At 45.1% G+C, this 21,561-nt stretch overlaps 9 protein-coding genes across 9 annotated transcripts; 4 read left to right on the plus strand and 5 right to left on the minus strand.

Annotated features, from left to right (window-relative positions):
* Positions 1-458: 458 nt before the first annotated feature.
* VTP01DRAFT_5226 (uncharacterized protein) lies at positions 459-2,155 on the minus strand (the record flags this gene model as incomplete). Its single annotated transcript, XM_069383995.1, has 5 exons — positions 459-939; positions 1,365-1,509; positions 1,567-1,805; positions 1,872-1,943; positions 2,016-2,155. 5 exons carry the CDS (start codon positions 2,153-2,155, stop codon positions 459-461), a joined length of 1,077 nt encoding a protein of 358 aa, XP_069235459.1.
* Positions 2,156-2,536: 381 nt separating this feature from the next.
* VTP01DRAFT_5227 (60S ribosomal protein uL18) lies at positions 2,537-3,896 on the minus strand (the record flags this gene model as incomplete). The annotated part of the gene is made up of 4 exons (XM_069383996.1): positions 2,537-3,138; positions 3,199-3,417; positions 3,664-3,733; positions 3,894-3,896. The coding sequence occupies 4 exons, from the start codon at positions 3,894-3,896 to the stop codon at positions 2,537-2,539; spliced, it is 894 nt and encodes a 297-aa protein (XP_069235460.1).
* Positions 3,897-4,662: 766 nt separating this feature from the next.
* On the minus strand, positions 4,663-5,555 carry VTP01DRAFT_5228 (uncharacterized protein; the record flags this gene model as incomplete). The annotated part of the gene is made up of 6 exons (XM_069383997.1): positions 4,663-4,710; positions 4,770-4,885; positions 4,944-5,027; positions 5,089-5,218; positions 5,280-5,419; positions 5,489-5,555. The coding sequence occupies 6 exons, from the start codon at positions 5,553-5,555 to the stop codon at positions 4,663-4,665; spliced, it is 585 nt and encodes a 194-aa protein (XP_069235461.1).
* Positions 5,556-5,675: 120 nt separating this feature from the next.
* On the plus strand, positions 5,676-6,889 carry VTP01DRAFT_5229 (uncharacterized protein; the record flags this gene model as incomplete). The annotated part of the gene is made up of 9 exons (XM_069383998.1): positions 5,676-5,694; positions 5,771-5,861; positions 5,930-6,004; positions 6,069-6,127; positions 6,195-6,247; positions 6,315-6,484; positions 6,551-6,616; positions 6,682-6,778; positions 6,839-6,889. 9 exons carry the CDS (start codon positions 5,676-5,678, stop codon positions 6,887-6,889), a joined length of 681 nt encoding a protein of 226 aa, XP_069235462.1.
* A 114-nt stretch (positions 6,890-7,003) lies between these two features.
* Positions 7,004-9,516, plus strand: VTP01DRAFT_5230 (uncharacterized protein; the record flags this gene model as incomplete). Its single annotated transcript, XM_069384000.1, has 7 exons — positions 7,004-7,087; positions 7,151-7,367; positions 7,433-7,622; positions 7,682-7,852; positions 7,911-7,940; positions 8,001-8,844; positions 8,902-9,516. The coding sequence occupies 7 exons, from the start codon at positions 7,004-7,006 to the stop codon at positions 9,514-9,516; spliced, it is 2,151 nt and encodes a 716-aa protein (XP_069235463.1).
* A 147-nt stretch (positions 9,517-9,663) lies between these two features.
* On the minus strand, positions 9,664-11,447 carry VTP01DRAFT_5231 (uncharacterized protein; the record flags this gene model as incomplete). Its single annotated transcript, XM_069384001.1, has 5 exons — positions 9,664-10,728; positions 10,798-11,008; positions 11,070-11,146; positions 11,222-11,308; positions 11,373-11,447. 5 exons carry the CDS (start codon positions 11,445-11,447, stop codon positions 9,664-9,666), a joined length of 1,515 nt encoding a protein of 504 aa, XP_069235464.1.
* Positions 11,448-11,808: 361 nt separating this feature from the next.
* Positions 11,809-13,324, plus strand: VTP01DRAFT_5232 (uncharacterized protein; the record flags this gene model as incomplete). Its single annotated transcript, XM_069384002.1, has 6 exons — positions 11,809-11,928; positions 12,540-12,650; positions 12,724-12,885; positions 12,940-13,041; positions 13,100-13,193; positions 13,254-13,324. 6 exons carry the CDS (start codon positions 11,809-11,811, stop codon positions 13,322-13,324), a joined length of 660 nt encoding a protein of 219 aa, XP_069235465.1.
* Positions 13,325-13,594: 270 nt separating this feature from the next.
* On the minus strand, positions 13,595-15,535 carry VTP01DRAFT_5233 (uncharacterized protein; the record flags this gene model as incomplete). Its single annotated transcript, XM_069384003.1, has 10 exons — positions 13,595-13,794; positions 13,851-14,124; positions 14,183-14,325; positions 14,385-14,497; positions 14,562-14,644; positions 14,711-14,784; positions 14,841-14,939; positions 14,993-15,021; positions 15,083-15,145; positions 15,219-15,535. The coding sequence occupies 10 exons, from the start codon at positions 15,533-15,535 to the stop codon at positions 13,595-13,597; spliced, it is 1,395 nt and encodes a 464-aa protein (XP_069235466.1).
* A 1,024-nt stretch (positions 15,536-16,559) lies between these two features.
* Positions 16,560-21,530, plus strand: VTP01DRAFT_5234 (uncharacterized protein; the record flags this gene model as incomplete). The annotated part of the gene is made up of 15 exons (XM_069384004.1): positions 16,560-16,664; positions 16,727-16,955; positions 17,018-17,658; positions 17,721-18,239; positions 18,301-18,405; positions 18,460-18,623; positions 18,677-18,983; positions 19,042-19,376; positions 19,440-19,632; positions 19,695-20,141; positions 20,205-20,549; positions 20,614-20,748; positions 20,810-20,943; positions 20,999-21,233; positions 21,288-21,530. 15 exons carry the CDS (start codon positions 16,560-16,562, stop codon positions 21,528-21,530), a joined length of 4,137 nt encoding a protein of 1,378 aa, XP_069235467.1.
* Between the last annotated feature and the right edge of the window lie 31 nt (positions 21,531-21,561).

Consider the following 21,561-nt stretch of genomic DNA (forward strand, 5'->3'; position numbering starts at 1 on the left):
GGTCTTAACAAGCCGTTAACAGACAACACTGGCATAATGCAGATCGGGCTGGCTGACTGGGAAAAGACTGAATTCAAGTTGGAGAAAGCAGCTAACCAGACTCTAATCTTTTATATCCTGAAGAACAAGAAGAAGCTGTTGGAGATGAATCATGATGAGCTTAAAAAAAGCGGAGGAAGTGCGCTTTGCCTGACCTCGAGACATTTCTGCTCAGGCAATTGTAATATAGACCGAATTTTTGCCCAAGCACATATAGACGACATCCCAAGCGACTTTCAGTTTTCCATTGGATGGCTAATGATTGGTTACTAATGGCGCTGATTGAGCGAACGAGCAAGAGGGAGACGCATATATTCACAATCTGTACATACAGGAATGGTAATTTGATGGCTGGGATGCAAGGTGAGGGAGGTTGGTATTTACATGACAGAAAAAATCTTCGTTTCAGTATGGGGACTCTAATTGACTCGCTGCTTCTTTGCTGCATGTTCTTTGCGTCTTTCTTCCTTGACGTCGTCAATCAGCAATTTCTCCCAGTCACGTTCGGTCACCACGCTGGCCGGATGCCTTGCCTCCTTGCACTTCTCCAGGATACGGACTTCATCTTCGGTGCTCAAGTGATAGCTGCCGGCTTCCAGTTCTTCGATATCTTCAATGGGGTCGTCTCGCACAAGTACATCGTCTTCACCAGGCATCTCAAGCGCCTTCAGCTGCAGCCGTTGCTTCTCTTCAAGCATCAATGCCATTCTCATGAAGTTCAGCGTGACGTGTCGCTTGAGCGACAGGAGGACGAAAAATACGTTTGCGGCCGCGGCGTAATGTCCCTCCACAGCGGGAACCGTCATGGATGCCTTCCGATAGGCAAGCAACTTGTCATCCCCAATCATTCTGCTGCCGTACACGCTTAATTGTCTTCCTTGCTGTCGTGTCTGACATAAGCTGGAATAGAATTACAAGCAAAGCATCAAGAAGTATTGGTTGAATTGTTATTAGACCGACTATTCAGACTTCAATCGTCACATCTCGTCATAGTTTGTTCTGCTCTTCAGAATTAAACATCAATCTCGACGAATTGCTTTGTCTCTTGCTGTTTTCGAATGTTGAACATCACACTTGCCATTGGCAAGTGATCGCTTCCAATTGTTCAGCCAGTCGCGCGGAGCCAAGCTTCTTTGTTCAGAGTTGCTGCATGTACTTCTGCATGGCCCTGCCCTTCTCGAAGTCGGTATTGGTGCCTTTCAACTCGGGCTTTTCCTCCGACGAAAGGTAGTCGGAGCCGTCATTCATGTTGCGCAGGATGAAATCCACGCGTCGGTCCGCGCTTGATGTAGAAGAAATCCTGCTGCAGAAAGAGGCTGCCCCACATGAATGCAAACAGGTTTTGGCGGAACCAGCCTTCATCGTTGATCATGGATTCGAGTCTCTTGGACTTCCATAACGAATGCAATCCGTCAATGGCGGTGCGCAAATAAGCAATGTTGCTTGATGCTTTGCAGCGGGAGAACAGGTCTGCCAACAGTCCTCGACATGGTCAGAAGTTTCACACTTGGCGAAAGAGACAAGGACGCGACGCTCCCCCAGAGTAACTGCTGGGGTCAATTTTGTGGCGAAGTACTTCTTGATCTCCTCCAGACGACCGACAAATCGTCGAGGAAATTGGTGCTTCGTCAGGTCCAGCACTCCATCCTTGCCGAATTTTTCCACCAGAAATTGGGCCTTCTCCCGCTGCGTTCATTTCCTCGAACAGCGTCTCTGGTTCGGCACTGTTGACGGTTTCCAGTTGGGCGGCCGCCGCGCTGAACAGGCTGACCTGTGCAGCAAGAACACCATTCTGCTTAAGATCATCCCGGTGTCTCTCCAGGAACATTTACTTGATCATTCCGGCCTGCATGATTTCCTTGAAGACTTTAAGCCGTCGGCCAGCCTCTTCTGCCTTCTCGACACTGTCACTCGTATGAGCGTACTCTTTCAAGACTGTTTCATAACAAGCTGTGAAACTCCGCACGTCGTCTTACACGTTTGCCATCGCATAATACTCGAGTACGTGCTTTACTAGCGCCAATGTGTTCCATTCCTGGATCTCCTTAATGCACATGTACATGCGAATGGAATTCTTGACGAAAGAGGGGCTTTCAGCCAATAGGCGTGTAGTCATTGTCAGAATCAGGAAGTTGACGGAGGGGAGGCCAAAGATATGGTTGGCTTCCTTCAGCCGCGGTTTTATTCGCAGTTATACGGTTGGCGAAGTATATTTGTCTTCCCACAATTTTGAGGCTTTCAAAGCTAACCTTCTCAGTTGCATTCGTGGGTACTGAAAAAAGTGTATAATATGTTTACACCATTGAGGGTCCATGTGATCCAAATTGATGCACTGACATTAGTTTCGATAAGTCTTCCTCTCTACGCCAGGTAATTTGTACTCCACCAAACAGCATCAGACACACAAAGTATGAATTTTAATCAAAAGCGGATGCATTAATACATGTAAAGGTGCAGCAAAAGCGAGAGGGAAGAAAGAGCAATTTTATTAAACAATTTACTCTTCGTCAGCCAACTGCTTCTCGAAAGCAGCCTTCTTCTCGGCAACCTTGGCCTTGCGCTCAGCAGCGGTGAGGCGCTTGTTGGGACGGACGTATGGGTTGGCAGGCTTCTTCTTTTCAGCCTTGGGCTTGGGAGAGGGGTCGGCGCGGATGGCTTCGTGAGCCTCGGCGTACATGTCCTCGACTTTGTCAGAGGTAATACCCTCACGGAGGAAGGTGGCGAACTGCTTCTTGTAGCGTTCTTCATCTTCTTCTTCGAGGTATTCCATGTATTCGGCAACGTGGACACCGTAGATGTAGTTGCGGAGCAATTCATCGTCGTTGGTCTTGGTTTCGATATCGAAGCCAGGGAAACGGTTGCCGTTGTGGGGGATGTAGATACCACCGTCAGAGGCACCCTTCATGGCACCAAAGACACGGGCACCAGTGGAGGTACGGGCAAGACCGACATCAAGGAAGGCCTTGAAGGGACGGGGACCATCCTCGAGAGCTTCAGTCAATTGGATGGTACCATCGGGTTCGGTGACACCCTGGTACTTGTCAGCAAGGCCGAGCTTGGTCAAGACACGGCGGGCCAAAAGGAGACCAGTGGCATAGGCTATTAATTATCTCCATTAACATCCACATTCCTTCTTGCATTATACACTCTCTCTCTTACCAGCAGCCCAGTTGGTCAAACCACCCTTGATGCCGTAGCGAGGCAACTCGTGGGCGTAGGCAGCAGCAAGAACGTGGTCGCCCTGGATCTTGGCGTACACGATCTGGCAGACGATGTCTTTGTTGGTGAAACGGACAACCATTCTGTACTTGGGCGAGTTGTACTTGTTCTTGGCCTGAACAACCAACCGCTTGCGAGCATAGTAGTCAGTCTTGCCCTCTATTTAACGCAAAATATAGTTAGCAACGAATGTGTCAAAACAGTCAAGACAGACACACGCTCGCTGCTTCTCGCGAAAAGTTGCACTCTCAGATAGGGGCGAAAGAATTTCGTCGACATTCAAATGGGTAGTAAGTCCATTGTCCGTTGAACTATGCTTTTGTAGCAATCATCCCGGTAGGCAACGTTCGAGGAGGAGCACGAGAAGCGAGCCATCGTCGTCGTTTGGAAGGAATGATACTATACCTCTTCTTCTGCGGTACTTGACCTGGTAGCGCTTGAAGTAGGCCTTGTTCTTTTGCACCTTGACGAATGGCTACCAACGGCAACTGTTAAAATTTTTGATCCATCCACTTGTCAATCCATCAATCCCCCAAATAGCTCCATCCACTTTGAAACCTTGCATCCATATCAACTGCACATCCATCCGGTGTCCTTTGTGTGATCACAATCTGGCTTTTGGATGGCATACATACCATGACGACTTAAAGCGCGAAAAAAAGGACAGAACATGGTTTGCCTTGTGCAGGTGTATAAATTCTGATTCGGGGTTCGAAATCTTACAATGAACTGGAGAAGCGAGATAAAACTTCAGCCGACCGCTTAATTTAACAGATCTTAACATTGTTTCCCAAAAAGAATGGTAATAGTGCATTATACATCTTCCAGAACTCATGAAAGTAACAGAGGTCACAACTAACTTGTCGCTTTACACCGAAGGAAACTCGTACGGAAAAATACGTGGTAATATTGAAATACCCATAATTATCTGTATGAAGATACGGAAGATTTCTATATTTTTCCGATATTGGTACAGTAAGTATACAAGGGATACCTAAATATATGAAAGGTCACAATCTATGAAAATTTATTCGTTGGTCTCATAATATGTCGTATGATTCTGTGACCAGAATAGGGACTGCCGATTGCTTTTTCAATAGCTTGACCGACGGGGCGATCGATGCAGTTAACATCGACTATTAGGGTCTTCTTCAGTGCATTTTCGGTCTTGTATGGAAACGGAAGATCAGGGATCAGGATAATCTTGTAGATAGTGGCAACGGCCAGTAGCTATTCTTTGCCTTTATAGCCATAGTTATGCTCTGCATAACAATCCCTCGATCTTTGCTGACATCTCAGCCTATGTTCATGACTCACAAACTGACAACAATCACAACTATCTTTTGCATAAGCTAAAACTTTCAAAGGATTTATTTTTACTCGAGCAATTCTTGACTAGTGCACTTAAAGGGTTTGGGCAGTTACCATCGCCTTCTTCATCTCTTCAACAGCCTAAGTGACGATGAAGATGGTGAGCGGATGTAGCATGGAGTATGTTGAAATCGACCTACCTCTTTGCCAACCAAGTGTTCCACGATGGTCAGAGCAAACAAGAAGGCTGTGCCAGGACCGCGACTAGTAATGACATTTTGATCCACAACGATGCGGTCTTCAGAGTACTCGTAAACTTAAAAAGATAGCTGATGTGAGATAGTTTCTAATAATGACCAAAATCTTTAACTTACTGTCTGTAAGCTGATCCTTGACGCTAGGGTGGGATGTTACCTTGTGCCCGCGAGGAACACCTGCAGACTTGGCCACCAAAGTACCTATTGTAATTTTGTGTTAGCGCGCCTTAGATAGCTATCTCTAATTTTTGCAAGTCAATACCAGCGCAAATGAAAGCAACAATTTTGCGACATTCATAAAAGGAAGAAACAAGACGCTGGACAGATGGATCATTCTTCATAGTCTCTGCGCCTTGCAAACCTCCGGGGATCACAACAGCATCGTAGTCCTTCTGCTCGCGAAGCTATCAGAACAGCGTGGAAACTATCCTCTCTCTTGTATATGCCACTTACAGCCTCCCAGCTGATATTTTGGTGCTCAAACTCGACGTCCGGGACGATTTTTACATTTCTACTGCATTCGGCAAACGTGTGGTTCTTGAGTCTTACGCCGGCGATTGTTACGTCAACCTTGGCGCGTCGTAAAATGTCGACTGCAAGAACAACGGTACTTTGAGTTAAGCCAGGCTAACACGATTACTGGAACTGGAGAGTGTACATACCGGAAATGGTGAATTCCATTTCCTCAGTTCCATCGGCAAGCAGTACCAGTGCTTTCTTTGTTGCCATTTCGTAAAAGTTTGGAAAAGAGAATACCCAGGATTGACATTAGCCTGCTGGGCAATAAAATTCATGCAGCACCCCACCCAAAGTCAGGTGAAACTTGTTTCCCCCTCACAGCACTGCACAATGGCATGGACATGTACAGGTAGTGATGACGAGGGTCAGCAATCAGCCCTTTTCGAATAAATAAGTCAGGAATATCTGACGTTTCGGATGTACAGGCAAGACAAACCTTGAACTCGTCGAAAACTTGCGCAGAATGAGCATCATTTCGAGTCAGCGTGTCTTTGATGCCATGAAAGCAATCGACCGGTATACTTTTTGCATCCCTCTCTTTATACCTTTACATTGATTATCGATGTTCCTGTCGTCCTTTGTAGCAAAGACTACTGTTCTCGATATCCTTACGAGGACGCTCCGCAATCGATCGGTTACGGAGCTACTATCTCTGCACCGTAAGACGAGCAGATATTACTCGCAATTGTGAAGCACTAGTGTCTCACGGGTAATATTTTAAAGACATATGCATGGATATGCACTTGAAAAGCTGCAAGATTATCTACAGCCAGGCATGCGTGGTTGGTACCATTACTAGTCTGTGCTTCTACATATCACGCACGCTGCTAATTCATGCAAATTGACTAGTGCTCGACGTCGGATCTGGTTCTGGATACCTTACAGCATGCATGGCTAGCATGGTAAGTTCTCTGATGCTGGTCGGTAGTAACTGAAGCCACTGGTAACTGATACTGACAAAAAACCTAGGTCGGTCCCGAAGGAAAGGCTGTGGGCATTGAGCATATCAGCGAATTGGTGACGCTTTCGGAGCGTAACGTGAGGAAGCAGCATGCAGATTGGTTGGAGTCTGGCAGAATCAAGTTTGTCGTTGGAGACGGACGATTAGGATATGCTGAAGATGGTCCATATGATTGCATGTAAAGGCTGAAAAAAAATGTCGTGCTAGATGCTGCAAGGTCTTGACAACTATTTTTGCGGCATAGCCATGTAGGTGCTGCCTCAGACAAAAGACCGACGGAGCTTCTCAAGCAGCTGAAGGCGCCGGGAAGGTAAGGATGCATTGGATTATATCGCTAGCGTCATATTTTATTGATCAATCTGATATGCAAAAAAGATTGTTTGTACCCGTTGGAGTGAGTCAACAGCATATAATAATCTACGATAAGCAGGAAGATGGTAGTATCAAGGAAGACAAGTGGTTAGGAGTGATGGTAAGTAGCTGTGAGAGCTTTGGTACCTGTTATTGCTTGTTACTGACTTGTGACCCAAAGTATGTACCGCTTACGGATGAAGTCGACCAAAGAGGAGGCTGGTCTTTCTAAAGACATGGGTCCTTGTTAATTTCAATTATTGATTGCGAGGTTTCTGCAGTTCAAACCTCGTGTTTCCGACTTTTGTGTACTTTCAATTTCAATGCCAAACAAAAAATATATGCAATGAACTCTGAAGCATTGTCTCATGAAAGTGGCCGAAAACGAATGCGGGCTACACAAGCCTGTGTACTTTGTAGAAAGAAGAAGGTTTGGAACTTGGAGGGGGCGTACACGTTTATGCGGGATACAGGATATTGAGTGCAGGGATAGATCAGGTGCGACGGCACAAAACCCGAATGTCTCCATTGCCGCGAATCAAGTGCACAGTGTGAATACACCCAGAGCAAAAAGCGTGGTCCGCGGAAGGGTTATGTACATTTGCTCGAGGATCGCCTTGCGCAGCTGGAAAAGCGTATTGTTGAAATCGGTGGAGTTGACGCCTTACCGCAGTCTGACAGCGGCGACGAGGATTTGCATTACGAGAGGGGTATGATAGCCGATTGCTACAGGATGAGATATATATATTCAAATTAGGTAACGATATATGATCAGCTCAACATAGAAATGGAAAGGATGACAATGATCTACCACCTCGGGAGACCGTGCTGGAGCTTGTCGACCTATTTTTCAAACATGTCAACAGCGTATTTCCCTTCGTGCATCGCCAAACATTAACGAAACAAATCGAAAACAATACAGTATCGAAAGCCTTGCTCTGGAGTGTACTAGCAATTGCAGCGAGGTATTTTTATCATCCATGTACATTCGTAACTCGGATTTGGCTGACGGATGCTGCGCTAGATACTCGGAAGACCCGAAAATCCGAACGGACCCGCCGTATTTACGTAGCGATCAATATGCCGCAAAGGCCACTGCGCTCATCGATGCCAGCTTTCTGGAACCATCCATATCGAATCTGCAGTTCTTTGGTATAATGACATGTTATGAATATGGACGAGCATCTGGGCCAAAGTAAGCATAAGCGGATTTTCGCTCGTTTTAGAAGGTCACACCTAATTGAATCTCCTAGAGCATGGATTTATGGAAATCTTGCTATTCGGTAAGTTGAAAGAGGACAAAAGATTTGTTGCCTCACAATGTGGGTCTAACGAGCTACTAGATATTGTCAAGAATTAGGTCTAAATAAGGAAGAAACCTTAAGCACCCCTATCTTTGGTGAAGATGGAAGTGTGGACACTGTCGCCATGGCGCTTCGCAGACGCTTGTTCTGGAGCTGCTACTGCATTGACAAATTTGCTTCTGCAGGTACAAGCAGGACACAATGTTTCTCACGTGGTGACGTCAAGCCAAATACACCTAGTATTTCTGAAAGCCTGCTTCTTCGCGATCGATACTCCGAGTCTTCTGTAACTGACGAGCAAATTGTGAACGATTCCTTGGTGGATGTATCACGATATTACATGAAAATTGTCGAACTGTTTGGCGAGGTCAATGCAATTATGAGCCGTGCAAAAACCGACTCAACATCCGCTGTTGTTTGGCCACCTGTAGCAGAATACAGCACGCTTGATGCCAATCTCCAAATATGGAAAGAAAGTCTCCCAAAGAATTTCCACTTTACGCCAAGCAATCTCGAATATCACACGAAACATGCTGGAAAAAGCTATTTTAACATTTGGCTTTCCATGCACGCTGTTTGGAGCTCAAGTCTTATGGTATTACATCGAGGAAGTTTGGCATACGGGGATATACGGCCTGAAGATGTCTCAGACAGAGTCTACGGTGCGATACAACTGAGCATTGAAACTTGCAAAGAAGGCGTCCGAACTGCCACTGAAGTCTTCAAGGCAATGCGGGATTACTTTGGATACAACGTACTTCCTTTCATGGGTTACTCTGCATATATCTTCTCAACATTGCTCATGACATCGACATTCTCCAAAGGCCCGGATGCCTGCCAAAAGAGTCAAGCAGTTTTGAAGATTCTGTACGATCTCATTGATGTAAGCACTGTAATTTACTTTATCCAAACAGGATCAAACTCAAACATTTATATCCAGAGTCTAAGACCTTACTGGCCATTATGCGAGAGACTAGCCAATGCAACCAAGGATCTCTTAGCAGCGCACAATCGCTTGTACCAACCTTCGCTCCCAAGCACAGAGTATAAACTAATGCAACCACAGCAAAATACGACTAGCAACTACAATCCAGTGTTATCCGCTCCAGCATCAAATACTACTGACTATTCTCTCTTGAATACCAGCAATCCTTACTACAACCAGCCTGCATCAAATATAACAAGTCAACAGCCACAATCGCAACCCATGTCCTCACAGCTAAGTGCATCTTTAGATCAGCAACAACGGCAGCAGCAGCAACAACAGCAACCAGTGTCTTTTTCAAATATTCTGAATACGGACTTTGGAAGCTACGGCGATATCGATTTCAACAGTCTCGGATTCCTGAATGATAGCGGATGGTTTGGACAGATTGTATTTGATGCTAGTCGATCTGCTGACGATGCGTTCCCGATGACGACCTATCCAACGATGCAAAACTTTCTTAACACATCCACATCTCAACAACCACCGCTGATTGCAACGCAAGCTATCTACACTCCTACAAGCCCTGTATCCTCAGAACAATCTCCCTGGACAACTACATCGCATTAGCTATATTTTTTTTTTTCACTCGTTGTACATGGATTTATGAGATTTTATTGACATTAGTGTATGTCGAGCGATATTTTCATTAACGCAGATTCTTTTCATTGTCTTTTTCTTTATCTCACAATACAATGCTGCATACTATGACATGCCCTAGTGGTCGAGAATACGCAAGTTTCCTGTAACGATCTTGTTTTCCAGCATAGATCCTGAAGGTATATCAATATGTTCACCGTAATTGGCCACGATGATCACCGTGCCGCGCAGCTCTACGTTCGCACCAAAGATGACGTCGCCGGTGACAGTTAGATGGTCGAGCTCCAAAATGTGAGGCACCTTCTTGAACCTCTGCAAAAAGTTGCTGACCTTTTTGAATTCATCACCGAGCTTGACGAGAGGCACCGTGTTGAACATGCGCTTGGGGTTCATGACGAGCTGCCCGTGCTCGACTGAGTAGAGATCGGATGTGACCAAGAAGAGATCGGAAGTGGACTTGACCGGCAAGAATCGAGAGCGAGGGACATTGATACCTACGGCGTTCTTGAAATGCTTGATGCCCGCACCAACAGCAGTCTCAAGTTGTATAACCTTCTCGCCATTGTCCATTGTCTTGTTGTTGACAATAATCTCCAAGTCCATCGCGTCTTCTTCCATGACACGCTTGATCGCCTTGAGGTTAATCCATATATTGTTAGTGTTGAAAATGGTGAATTTCTTGATGGATTTAAAGTCTTCTACGTGCTCGCTTGGCACTTGTGCGATTTCCAAAAGACGAATGTGGCCATTGTAATCAATCAAAGTACCGCCCTTGACATCGGCGCGCGTCTTGTCAGTGACCTCCATGACAAACTCGACATCGTTTTCCATCATGTGATGCAAAATATTGAGATCGACGGTTGCACCGAGGTTGTCAACATTGGATACAAACAAATATTCCTTGCCCGCATCCAGCAGCTCTTGCAGCACGTTCGAGTTGTACAAGGACTCGTACAAGTCACCGTGACCGGGCGGGTACCATTGATCGATTGGTGAGTCTGGTTTGCGAGGAACAGGTAGCAGCGTCTCCTTTTTGATACGCGGGTACCGCGATTGGTTAAAGGTTCGTATGTTGAGGCCGTGAGACTCGTATTTCTTGACAATACGTTTGGTCTCCTCGTCTGTGTTGAATGAGTTCATCAAGATAAACGGTACATCGACTCCATGCGTCTTGTTCAAGTACTTGGACCCCAATTTTCGTTAGTATAATTCGACCGTTAAATTGGGAGCTGTTTCTTTACTTTTACATACCTCGACTTGTCGTACGCTCAAATCCAAGAACGTCATGCCTTCACGGACTTCAATGGCAGACTTTGGACCGACGCATCCCATGGTGGTACCCAAACCTCCATTCAGTTTCAAGACAGCCAACTTGTTCAGATCCTTGGAGTTGGAAGACGCGGCTAGGTTCTTGTACGGGATAATTTGTTTGTCTGATGGTGTCTGAATTTTATCCCAATCTCTGGGAAAAAATCATCAGAGGTTGGTTCGAATACGACTAGTAATCTTTTCAGTAGACTTACAGCTTGACACCTTTGGCTTGTTCGTTCAAGTAACGAGTGAACAGCATGTAAAATGCATCCATCTCGCTTTTGAAGAGCTAAGATCGCAGAAAATTAGAGGTTACAATTTGCTTGTTGTTGCTATGATTCAACGCCAAATATCGTTTATATACCTTGTCATCTTTTGCCTGCGACACCAAATCATTCAGTTCTACCTTCAAGCTTCGCGCAGCAGCTGCAAGGCTAGCACCTTGAAAGTCCTAACACACGCTAATTGTTAGCCATACTCGAATGTCGCAAATCTTTATAATTTCCGTAGCATACCATCATAGACATGGTCCGAGGATGCTGTCTTTCCTCTTCAGTAGGAGCCAGGTTGGATTGCTTCTGTTGCGACATTTTTCCGGTGTCTATGTGGAGCACGAGGCAAAAAAGGGTGATGTGTTGTACGGAAAATGGAAACGGTACAAAGAAACAGGCTTGAAAATATAGCGTTCCTTTTATACCATGTTTTTTGATGTGAAACTCATCTGAAAGCGCGCACGAAAAAAGGGGCTACATCATTATGCGAACACTTAGACTGTACACCAAACATTGAGCAGCCAATTTTTTTTCCTCGCCTGCATTCCCAAACAAACGAATCATTGCCTGCGGTGTCAAAAGAAAACCTTGCTACATCATATTTCACTTTAACCTTGATACACTCACGGTAATATATCGCGTAGGCACCAGGCACTGACTGGCTCGGTACATAGATGCAATGGTTAAATCAACACTGTGTCAGAAGAATCCAGAATTTATTTGGCAGCAGAAGAACCGGACTGTCTCCCGCTACCACACGATGGCGTCAAGCAAACGTCAACCGATCCACATATTGCCGGTAAGTTATACATATATGACTTTGTCTCAGGCTACACAGTTTTTTCCATCCGGTCCCTTTCATTGATCTGAAACAGTATTTTCTCTCTCTCACTGCTAATCTGCCAGCCAGTTTTTGGGGATCTGTGAGGCCCTTTTCTTTCTTCTTTCATTTATATGAATCAGGAATTTGCTAGCTCCACTAACGCGTATGCTCATATGTAAATCGAAATATGTCCACGACTTGAAAATGCTATGTAGATGTACTTGCGCAATGTTCTTTGACTACACTGGGATGGACCATAAACGTTTGTGGATATGCTACTTTGTCCCAATCCAAAGTTTACAGTAGAGGATGCTCATCTATATGTACATAAATATAAGAGATTTCTCAAAGGACTTGATATCCAGGAACTCACCAGGTGATATAAGTGTATAAGCATATTGATTTCATCGTGATTACTTAACCCTGCTTTGTCGCAGATAGCCACACAGAATATATTGATGGACATTCTGATTGGTCTTCACATTAGTAAAAGCAGCTAAGAAATGCAATATAACTTGTAGTAGCACGCTTCATTGTATGAAGTAGTTTCACTTAGATACCAGGAAGGGTGCAGTTCTATTTTGAAGCAGGATGATGGATCATCGACCGACCATTCGGAGTCGAATTTGGAAGCTTTCGCTCTGCTTGCTTGCGCGTCGCTCGACCAGACTGAGATTCTGTACCTCTTGACACATAACGTAACAAAATGGTACAGCCTGAGAACGGCATTTCCCCTAACCAATCTGCTCACACGTTTATCCATGTGCATAGTCTCTCAGAATTGCACCCAGCGTACGACCTGAGAACAACGCAAAGTCAGTGCAAGACACCACACACAACGAGCTTGGCGGCCACGATGCTTTACGTTACGGTACTCGCTCCGTTAAAACAGAAGTCTTGCCAGGACATCCTCTCGAAAAGCGGCTAGAGGACGTACGTGCCATACAATGCATTCAGAAATCTCACCACTGACTATTGTTTTGCTAGTGGCAGGAATCCCAGTGGGAGCTTAAGCTTAACATGGCTCGACAAGTATACGGCATGCATGCACCTATCAAGATGATGATGGAACGCGATATTGTTGGCAAGGTACGGCTGGATTTTTACAATGTGTGAGCTCTCGGTTACTGAACTAGAATGCTTACAGCGGACGCGATTGCCGGTGCTTCCATCTTCGAACTTGCATTTGGATGTATTGATGGGCAAGGACGAAACTATTGAATTCGAAGACTATCTAAACGGTAAAAACATCCGTGTGGTAGAAAAGAGACATGTAACAGACTGCTCACGATATACAATAGATCCGGCAATGTCCACTGATCTGTTGGACGTACATGCGGCTATGGAACATAAGCTCAAGCTCAAGGTCTAAGAGGTTTGGATGCACAGTACGATATAATGAAATTCTTGGGTAAAACCATGCAATCACGATTGGAGATATTGATGAACCAAATGGAGATTTTTGTTATCAACTACATTGAATGATGGGTCCGGTTGGATGTTTAAGGTTGAGCAGTAAATGTCACATTGAAAGCCCGGCTTTGCAAAGCAATGACGAAAGAGTGGGGCCTATCAGCATCATCTTTCGACCACTGCCTCTGAGCACTCCAAATAGTTTCCGCAGTGTTCAGCGTTCGAGAAGTTACGGGGCGTCCAAAGTGTAATACTGTGTTTGACCCTGGAGATGCCATATTTTCAGCGAGTTGTCAATCTGTTCTTGCTCTACGCTGCGATCTGTGTCATCGCTATCTTGGCCGTCTGCGACAAAGTATTTGCGTTGGCCGGACGCAGAAGCCAAAAGCCAAGGGTATACAGGATTAAACGTTGCTGCGCAGCTCAAATCTATGATGGAATGATGAGAAGTTTGGAAAAGGGGTGATTTCAGACTTGTAGCTTACCATTGTGGGCCTGGAAGGAATGTAATAACCTACTAGAATTTTCAGAGTCTTCGTAGCCAGTTGCTACGTCGTAAAACAGCAATTGTCCGTTCTGATCCCCGGTGACCAGCACCCTGCCGCTGGGATCCAGATCGAAATGTATTCTTTGGTTCGTTCTACCGGGCCGAGGGAGTTCATACAGAACATTCCCGGTGCTTCGAATATCCCAGCAACTGATAGTATTTGCAACACGGGATGCTGAGAATAGCAATGATCCGTCAAGTGAGAAACGCACCTATCGATGTTTCGCTTTGTGAGATCAATGTAGAAAAGCTAAGGGGTAATAAACGAACCTGCGTAACGCCGCCTTGAATACCGGTCAACTTGAAGCATAGCTGGTTGCTGGCTTCCTCGTAAATACCAATGGATTGACTAAATGATCCAGCTGCGTAGATCCCAGAATAGTCTGGACTAAAGTCAAGACATGAAATGATCCCTGCACGAACGGTGAATTAGCGTTCAAGCGAGCTAATCAAACGATATCTTCTTTTTTACCTTTTTGACCGTTTTTGCTTTTACGAGTAGGTAGAGTTGGTATCTTGATAGATTCTTGACCTGGTCTTTGAATATCAAAGATCTCGATCATATTCTCGTATCCGCAATAAATGCTATGTTCACAAATTTTCGTTATACATGTACGCCCCAGTGTTTCGCTTGCAACAACTTACTTACCGACTGCCATCCAAATTAAACGTGACAACGGTCGGTCCAACAAAACGCTCGTGATGGTCAATTACAGAATATGATGCGCGCAGCTATGAATCAAAGAGTTAAGGCGATATCACAAAAAAAGCTGTCTTTCCAATACACTTGAGAGATACCTTTCCGGTGCATGCATCCCACAGATGAACGGGATGGTCACGCACAGAAGCGACAAAGCAGCAACTGGCTGGATCTGCACTCATTTATCAGTTGTCAGTATTTTCCCATTGGGTACCAGTCCACCATCACCTTGACTGTTCATGGATGGAAACCAAGCGAAATCGTACACTGCTTCACCTTCCCTCACGCCGAATTGACAACTTAATGCCTGGGACTCGACAATGGGTCCTGTAAACATTGATTACTACATGGTTTTCTCATAATCTGGATGTGGGACTCACCCTTTTCCTGCTCGTATGCTTCGTAAGGTCTATTTATATAAAGGTTAACGTAAAGAACAGCTACAAAGATACGATATTAATCAAACTTACAAGCTAAATAATCGCAGCACGTTATCATTTGAGTTTGATAAAAGGTATGTTCCATCGGGCGACCTATGCCGTGCTTTGTTACTCGCTGCTGCTGCCGCTATTTATGCGCATGCTGCCAATAATTTTTTATTGTTACCATTTGACATTTCGAAAATGATTGTTGCCGTCGTGGATATTAAACTGTTGTATCCGTTGCTGCAGGATATCTTTCTCATCCTCCAGAGTCTGGACTATGCTGGTGTTGTATTTGCTGCCTGTTGTTGCGAGGAGCTGCGCAGGTGAAGAAGTAAAGTCGTGCTGGAAGAACGCGTATTGCGTTTCCGAATGTTGCGCGATCTGATCTTGCAATGCACCAGCATCGTCTTCAACTATCGTAGCAGCAGACGATTCGGCTGGAACTTGTGTTACGGTGTCAGGCTGATCTACAGGCTGGATCTCGCCGTCTGGCTCCATTGCAGCAGGATCAACGTCGTTCTTCTGGAATCCAAAAGTCGGCACGGAAAAACGAAACGCCACCCCGCCGATCGCCTTCCTAACCATTGACATTGGAAGGTGTAGAAAACCGAAGTATTGATATAATTAGTATGCTGCATTGATCCAAGATAATGGAGACTATCATTGTTTGCTACCCCAAGTAAAAGGTTAACTACATCCATTTAAATGACATGGAAGCCTTTATTTTTCGTTTCTGTTATCATTTTCAAAATCATCCGCTTCAAAGAATGGATGAGAAGATATTTTAATTGGTTTGCTATACATATTTGAGCCGTGTAGATCAGTAATTCACTCCGTGTCTCCCTCGTGATAACCAAGGCATTTTACCGGTCATTACTTGAGATTCACTGTAGTATCCACGCAGAGCTATCACTGTAATGCTGGTAAATAGCAACGACCGTTTACACCGGCCGCAACTTATTTACTTCGGGTGTATTTTATATCTTCAATTCATTGCAAGACTGATAGTCTCTTCCTATTGTTCAATGGGAGAGCAACGTTCAACTCCGAGGAGGAGGAAGATTATTCGATTGGCAGAACATGAGAGAAGGGTCACGTGTATCGACGGAGTATGAAATGATCATGCGCTCCATTTGTGACGTGTCCGAGAAAAGAGCGAAAGTGTTCGGCCGAGCTGGGCCGCGGGTTAATCCTTTTCACTTTCCTCCTGCTCCTGCGACAAGTTACAAAAGGTCGGTACAAACCATGTGTGCTTCCCCGCTCCACCCACATGAAAATAGCCTTTTTACTTTTTTCCTTTTTTTTCCTCGATGCCTATCTAATGCATCAAAATCCTTTTGGCTTTCCTCTCTGTTTGCTTCCCTGTCCTTCCCCTCTGCATACTTTTAACACTTATGGAACATAGAGACTTACCAGTTTTCCTTACCAACATAGCTCGCAAAGGACCCAGGGCAACTTAGCAACTCTACTCTCTCTCCATCCGTTCAGCTACAGTGGTCTACATTCCCTCTGTTAGCAGCGAATGATCCAGCAATCGCCCAACGGAGCAGTGGCTCCGACCCCTTCACAGGCAATGAACGCGTTACCAGGAGCTTTCAACCAAGATCGCTTCAACATGCTGCTGGAGGTTAGTTGATTCCTCAGTGCGCTTTCTCTGCCGGTCTAATCATACTGACGCTGCATTCCCAGCGAGCGAGATTCTTGCAATCTCAGGGAGCAACTGAAGAGAACAGCTCTGATTTTGCTCAGATTATGCAAGTCATTCGAGCATACCAAAATCAGCAGCGACGGCCGATGTTCCAGCAAGGAATGCAGCAATCGTCAGCATCGCCTGTTCAAGCTGCTGCTCCTCCTCAGCAAATGCAACCACAGCAACCTCGTCCGTTCATGGCACCTGCAGATCCGAATGCTCTCGCAGGTACGTACTTTTTCGCCCTCGTGTTGACATGTTTCTTATTTATTCGTTTCTGGCGCAACAAGCTCGATCCTTATTCTCGCAAAACCAATTGGCAGCACTCAAGTATCAAATCCTCGCCTACAAACTGATTTCGAAGAACATGCCTCTGCCAGCAAACTTGCAGCAAGCTGTCTTCTCATCCTTGTCCGCTGAGGAAATTTCTTCTCCGTCGACGGATGCGAACGTGCCCCGTCCGTCTATCGAACCAGCGGCAGCAGCAGCAGCTGACGGCGGTGTCGTTCCGTCTCCTTCTTCGGGATCAGCTGTACCAAATGCAGCTACTAAAGGACCATCGCCAGCATCTGCAGCAAAAATTGCGTCACCGCGTCAACAGCCTACTGCTATATCTAAAACACCAGAGTACAACGCATATGCTTCACCGTACCATCTATTGAAAAAGCCAGTATCATCCTATGTCCACGCCTCGCGTCTGCATCGTCAGCTTATACCCAGCATCACACCTATTGGAATTGATCCGCAATCTATAACCGACAATAGAGAACGAAAGATCAATGAGTGTATTCAGGATCGTATAAATCAATTGGAAAAGCTGTCCGGCGCAATGGTGGAGAAGTTGGCAAAGCGTGGAGGAGGTGTAGCATTGACGCCGCTGAAAAGTCTGATTGAGCTAAAGAGCTTGAAGTTGCTCGGTCGTCAAAAGAAGGTATGTTGTAGTATATCAAATTCATCGACATATTAATGGCTAATTTTCATCCGTGATCATAGCTGAGGCAGGAGTTTGTTAACGCTGTATCGAGATCAACCATTCTCGCAACGTCAGCAGATAGGATCTCTTATAGACGATTGAAACGGCAGACATTGCAAGAGGCACGACTGACTGAGAAACTCGAGCAGCAACAGCGTATCGATGAAGAACAGAAGAGACAACAGAAGCGTCGTCAACAACTTCAAGCCATCTGCGATCATGGCCAGAATCTATTGAACGCTCGCAGAATTTGGCAAGCGAAACAGAACAAACTCGGCAGAGCAGTTCTGCAATTCCATCAGCATATTGAGAAAGAAGAGCAAAAGAAAGCAGAGCGTATTTCCAAGGAGCGTATTCGTGCGCTGCGAAACGATGATGAAGAGGCATATATGAAGTTGATCGACCAAGCAAAAGATACTCGTCTGACCCAACTGCTCAGACAAACTGACAATTTCCTCGAGTCACTTACCAAGGCTGTTGTTGATCAACAAAACGATGGTGTCCATCGCAACGATCCTCTCATTGCGACGGCGGATAACGTGAGTTGCAAAAACAGTTAGAGCTGGCCTGGGACATTGAATTGACTCCGTGCTTTGCTAGGATGAGGATGGCAGCAAAGTCGATTACTTCAAAGTTACTCATCGTATAAAAGAAGATGTATATCAGCCACGATTACTTGTTGGAGGCACTTTGAAAGATTACCAGGTAAGCCAGGTTTACTGCATTTTTTTTTCTATGCAAATGCTCACTATCCAAAAGCTTAAAGGTCTCCAATGGATGGTCTCGCTGTATAATAACCACTTGAACGGAATTCTCGCAGACGAAATGGGTCTTGGAAAGACGATTCAGACGATCAGTCTCATCACGTACCTCATTGAAAAGAAAGAGCAACCTGGTCCTTATCTAATCATTGTACCTTTATCGTAAGTTCCCAAAATACTGCGCCGATCATTTGCATGCATGCTCATGTGACTAGAACCTTGACGAACTGGGTACTCGAGTTTGACAAGTGGGCCCCCAATGTAAACAAAATCGTTTACAAGGGAACGCCGCAAATTCGCAGAAATCTTCAGATGGAAATTCGAGCGGGCGGTTTCCAAGTCCTATTGACGACTTTTGAATATATTATCAAGGATCGACCGGTACTTAGCAAAATCAAATGGGTCCACATGATTGTCGACGAAGGTCACCGTATGAAAAACACCAACTCCAAGTTGACGCTGGTGCTCCGCCAGTATTATCATTCGCGGTATCGACTTATTTTGACTGGTACCCCGCTGCAGGTAAGAGAAATATGTGTACGGATAGTTTATCAGATGCTAAAGTATATTTGGTGCTTAGAACAACTTGCCTGAACTGTGGGCATTGCTCAACTTCATTTTACCGAAAATTTTCAAGAGCGTAAAGACTTTCGAAGAATGGTTCAATACTCCTTTCTCCAACCAGGGAGTTCAAGACAAGATTGAGCTGAATGAAGAGGAGCAATTGCTCATTATCAAACGTCTGCACAAAGTTTTGAGACCGTTCTTGCTGAGACGTCTAAAGAAGGATGTAGAAGCCGAGTTGCCCGACAAGGTGGAAAGAGTTATCAAATGCAAGCTGTCAGCATTGCAGCTGAAGTTGTACCAGCAAGTCAAGAAGAACGGCAGGATGCTCACTCAGAGTTCAAAGGACGGGTAAGAGTATAAATCTACGTTCGTATATGAAACAATGGATCGACTTACCTACACGTTCAAAAGGAAAACTGGTATCAAGGGCCTCAACAACACGATCATGCAGCTCCGAAAAATCTGTAACCATCCGTTTGTGTTCGAGGAAGTGGAAAATACCGTCAATCCTAGTCGCCAGACAAACGAATCTCTATACCGTGTATCTGGCAAATTTGAGTTACTAGATCGTGTGCTTCCAAAGCTGCGAGAGACAGGGCACAGGGTAAGCAAAGGACATGTGGAAAATTAGCGACTTTTCCCGTGATGCCAATATCTGTATCGTAGGTCTTGATCTTCTTCCAAATGACGCAAATTATGTCCATCATGGAAGACTTTATGAACTATCGTGGATACCCGTACTTACGCTTGGATGGCTCCACAAAGTCTGATGATCGTTCTTCCCTTCTTCAACTTTTCAATTCTCCAGGATCGCCATACTTTGTATTCTTACTCAGTACGCGTGCGGGTGGTTTGGGTCTCAATCTGCAAGCAGCCGATACCGTTATTATCTTCGATTCAGATTGGAACCCTCATCAAGATCTCCAAGCCCAAGATCGTGCTCACCGTATTGGTCAAACCAAGGAAGTTCGCATCTTCCGTCTTGTTACCCAGAATTCGATCGAAGAGAATATCTTGGCCAGAGCAAATTACAAGCTTGACATTGACGGCAAGGTTATCCAAGCTGGCAAGTTCGATAACCGAAGTACAGATGAAGATCGAGAAGCTTTTCTGGTATGTTTAGTTTCTGCTATAGAATGGGTGCGTATCCATTATCTAAACCTTACTACTTTGCAGAGATCACTTTTGGAAGACAAGAATGAAGAAGACGACGAGCTTGACGGTGATGACGAGATGGATGATGAAGAGTTGAACGAAATGTTAAAGCGAACAGACCAAGAACTGGTTATATTCAATCGAATTGATGCCGAACGGAATCGTACAGAAACTGAATTCTATCGCCGAAGAGGATATCGCAAAAAACCGGAGCGATTAATACAGGAGGATGAACTCCCAGAAATTTATCGCAACGAAGAATTGTTTGTGGAAGATGCATCACCAATGCTGGTCTATGGCAGAGGTCAACGTGTCAGAGATGCTGTTCGCTACGATGATGGCCTGACCGAGGATCAATGGGTCAATGTAAGATACCAAAGTTCATATACGTCTAAGGAATGTCGTTTTCTAACTCGTCTTGATATTTCAGGCGCTCGAAGATGACTCGGTTGATCTTGAGGAACTGACCTCTGGAAAGATTTCCAAACGGCGGAAGCGTACAGAGAAATTCTCTGATGAAGGCACGCCAAAGAAACGGGGACGACCAAAGAAGGGCGAAGTTGATGTAAGAACAAACACTGAACCAAATTCAAATGAATTCATTGTTGCTAACTTTAACAAACTAGAAACGAAGCCGGGCTAGGAAGGATGATGAATTATCAGGCCCAGATCCAATACCACCACACATCAGACAGCAGATGACGCAGATCTTTGAGACCTGCTACAAGGCAGTTGAGGAGTCAGTTTACGAAGACGAGCAGTAAGTTGACACGGCCCAATTCTACATTGACTTATGGCTGACACGTATATTATAGCTCGTATCGACAACGAGCCGCCTTATTTATGGATCTTGTCAGCAAAAGGGATTACCCACTCTATTATACCATGATCAAGAACCCGATTGCGATGAAAATGATCAAAAAGCGCATCCATTCACCATATTACAAGTCTATAGCGCAGTTCCGTGATGAATTCCATTTGATGTTTGACAATGCACGGACCTTTAACGAGGAAGGATCCATTGTATACCAAGATGCTGATGAAATGCAGGTGAGTTTTGCTTGATTGAAAGGTCGTAGATTGGGATTCTAATGGATTGCGTAGAAAATATTCGATGCTACACTTGCACAGCTATGTCCAGGCGGACAATTGCCGCCGGCACCAATGATGCAGATGCCAAACATGTACGGCGCACCGCCAATGACGCATCACATCAATCCTGCAATGATTACAAACAATCACAATAGTGCCAACAACCGCGCACTCGATGATGATGACGACGACGAAGGATTCGATGCGCAAGAAGACGATGACGATGAATACGAGGATGATGACTACAATGAATAGTAAAATCGATGCTGACTTTTTCTTTGTTTTC

This window comes from Rhizomucor pusillus (assembly GCF_041956525.1).
Source record: "Rhizomucor pusillus strain CBS 183.67 unplaced genomic scaffold VTP01scaffold_21, whole genome shotgun sequence".
NCBI classification, from domain to species: Eukaryota; Fungi; Mucoromycota; class Mucoromycetes; order Mucorales; family Lichtheimiaceae; genus Rhizomucor; species Rhizomucor pusillus.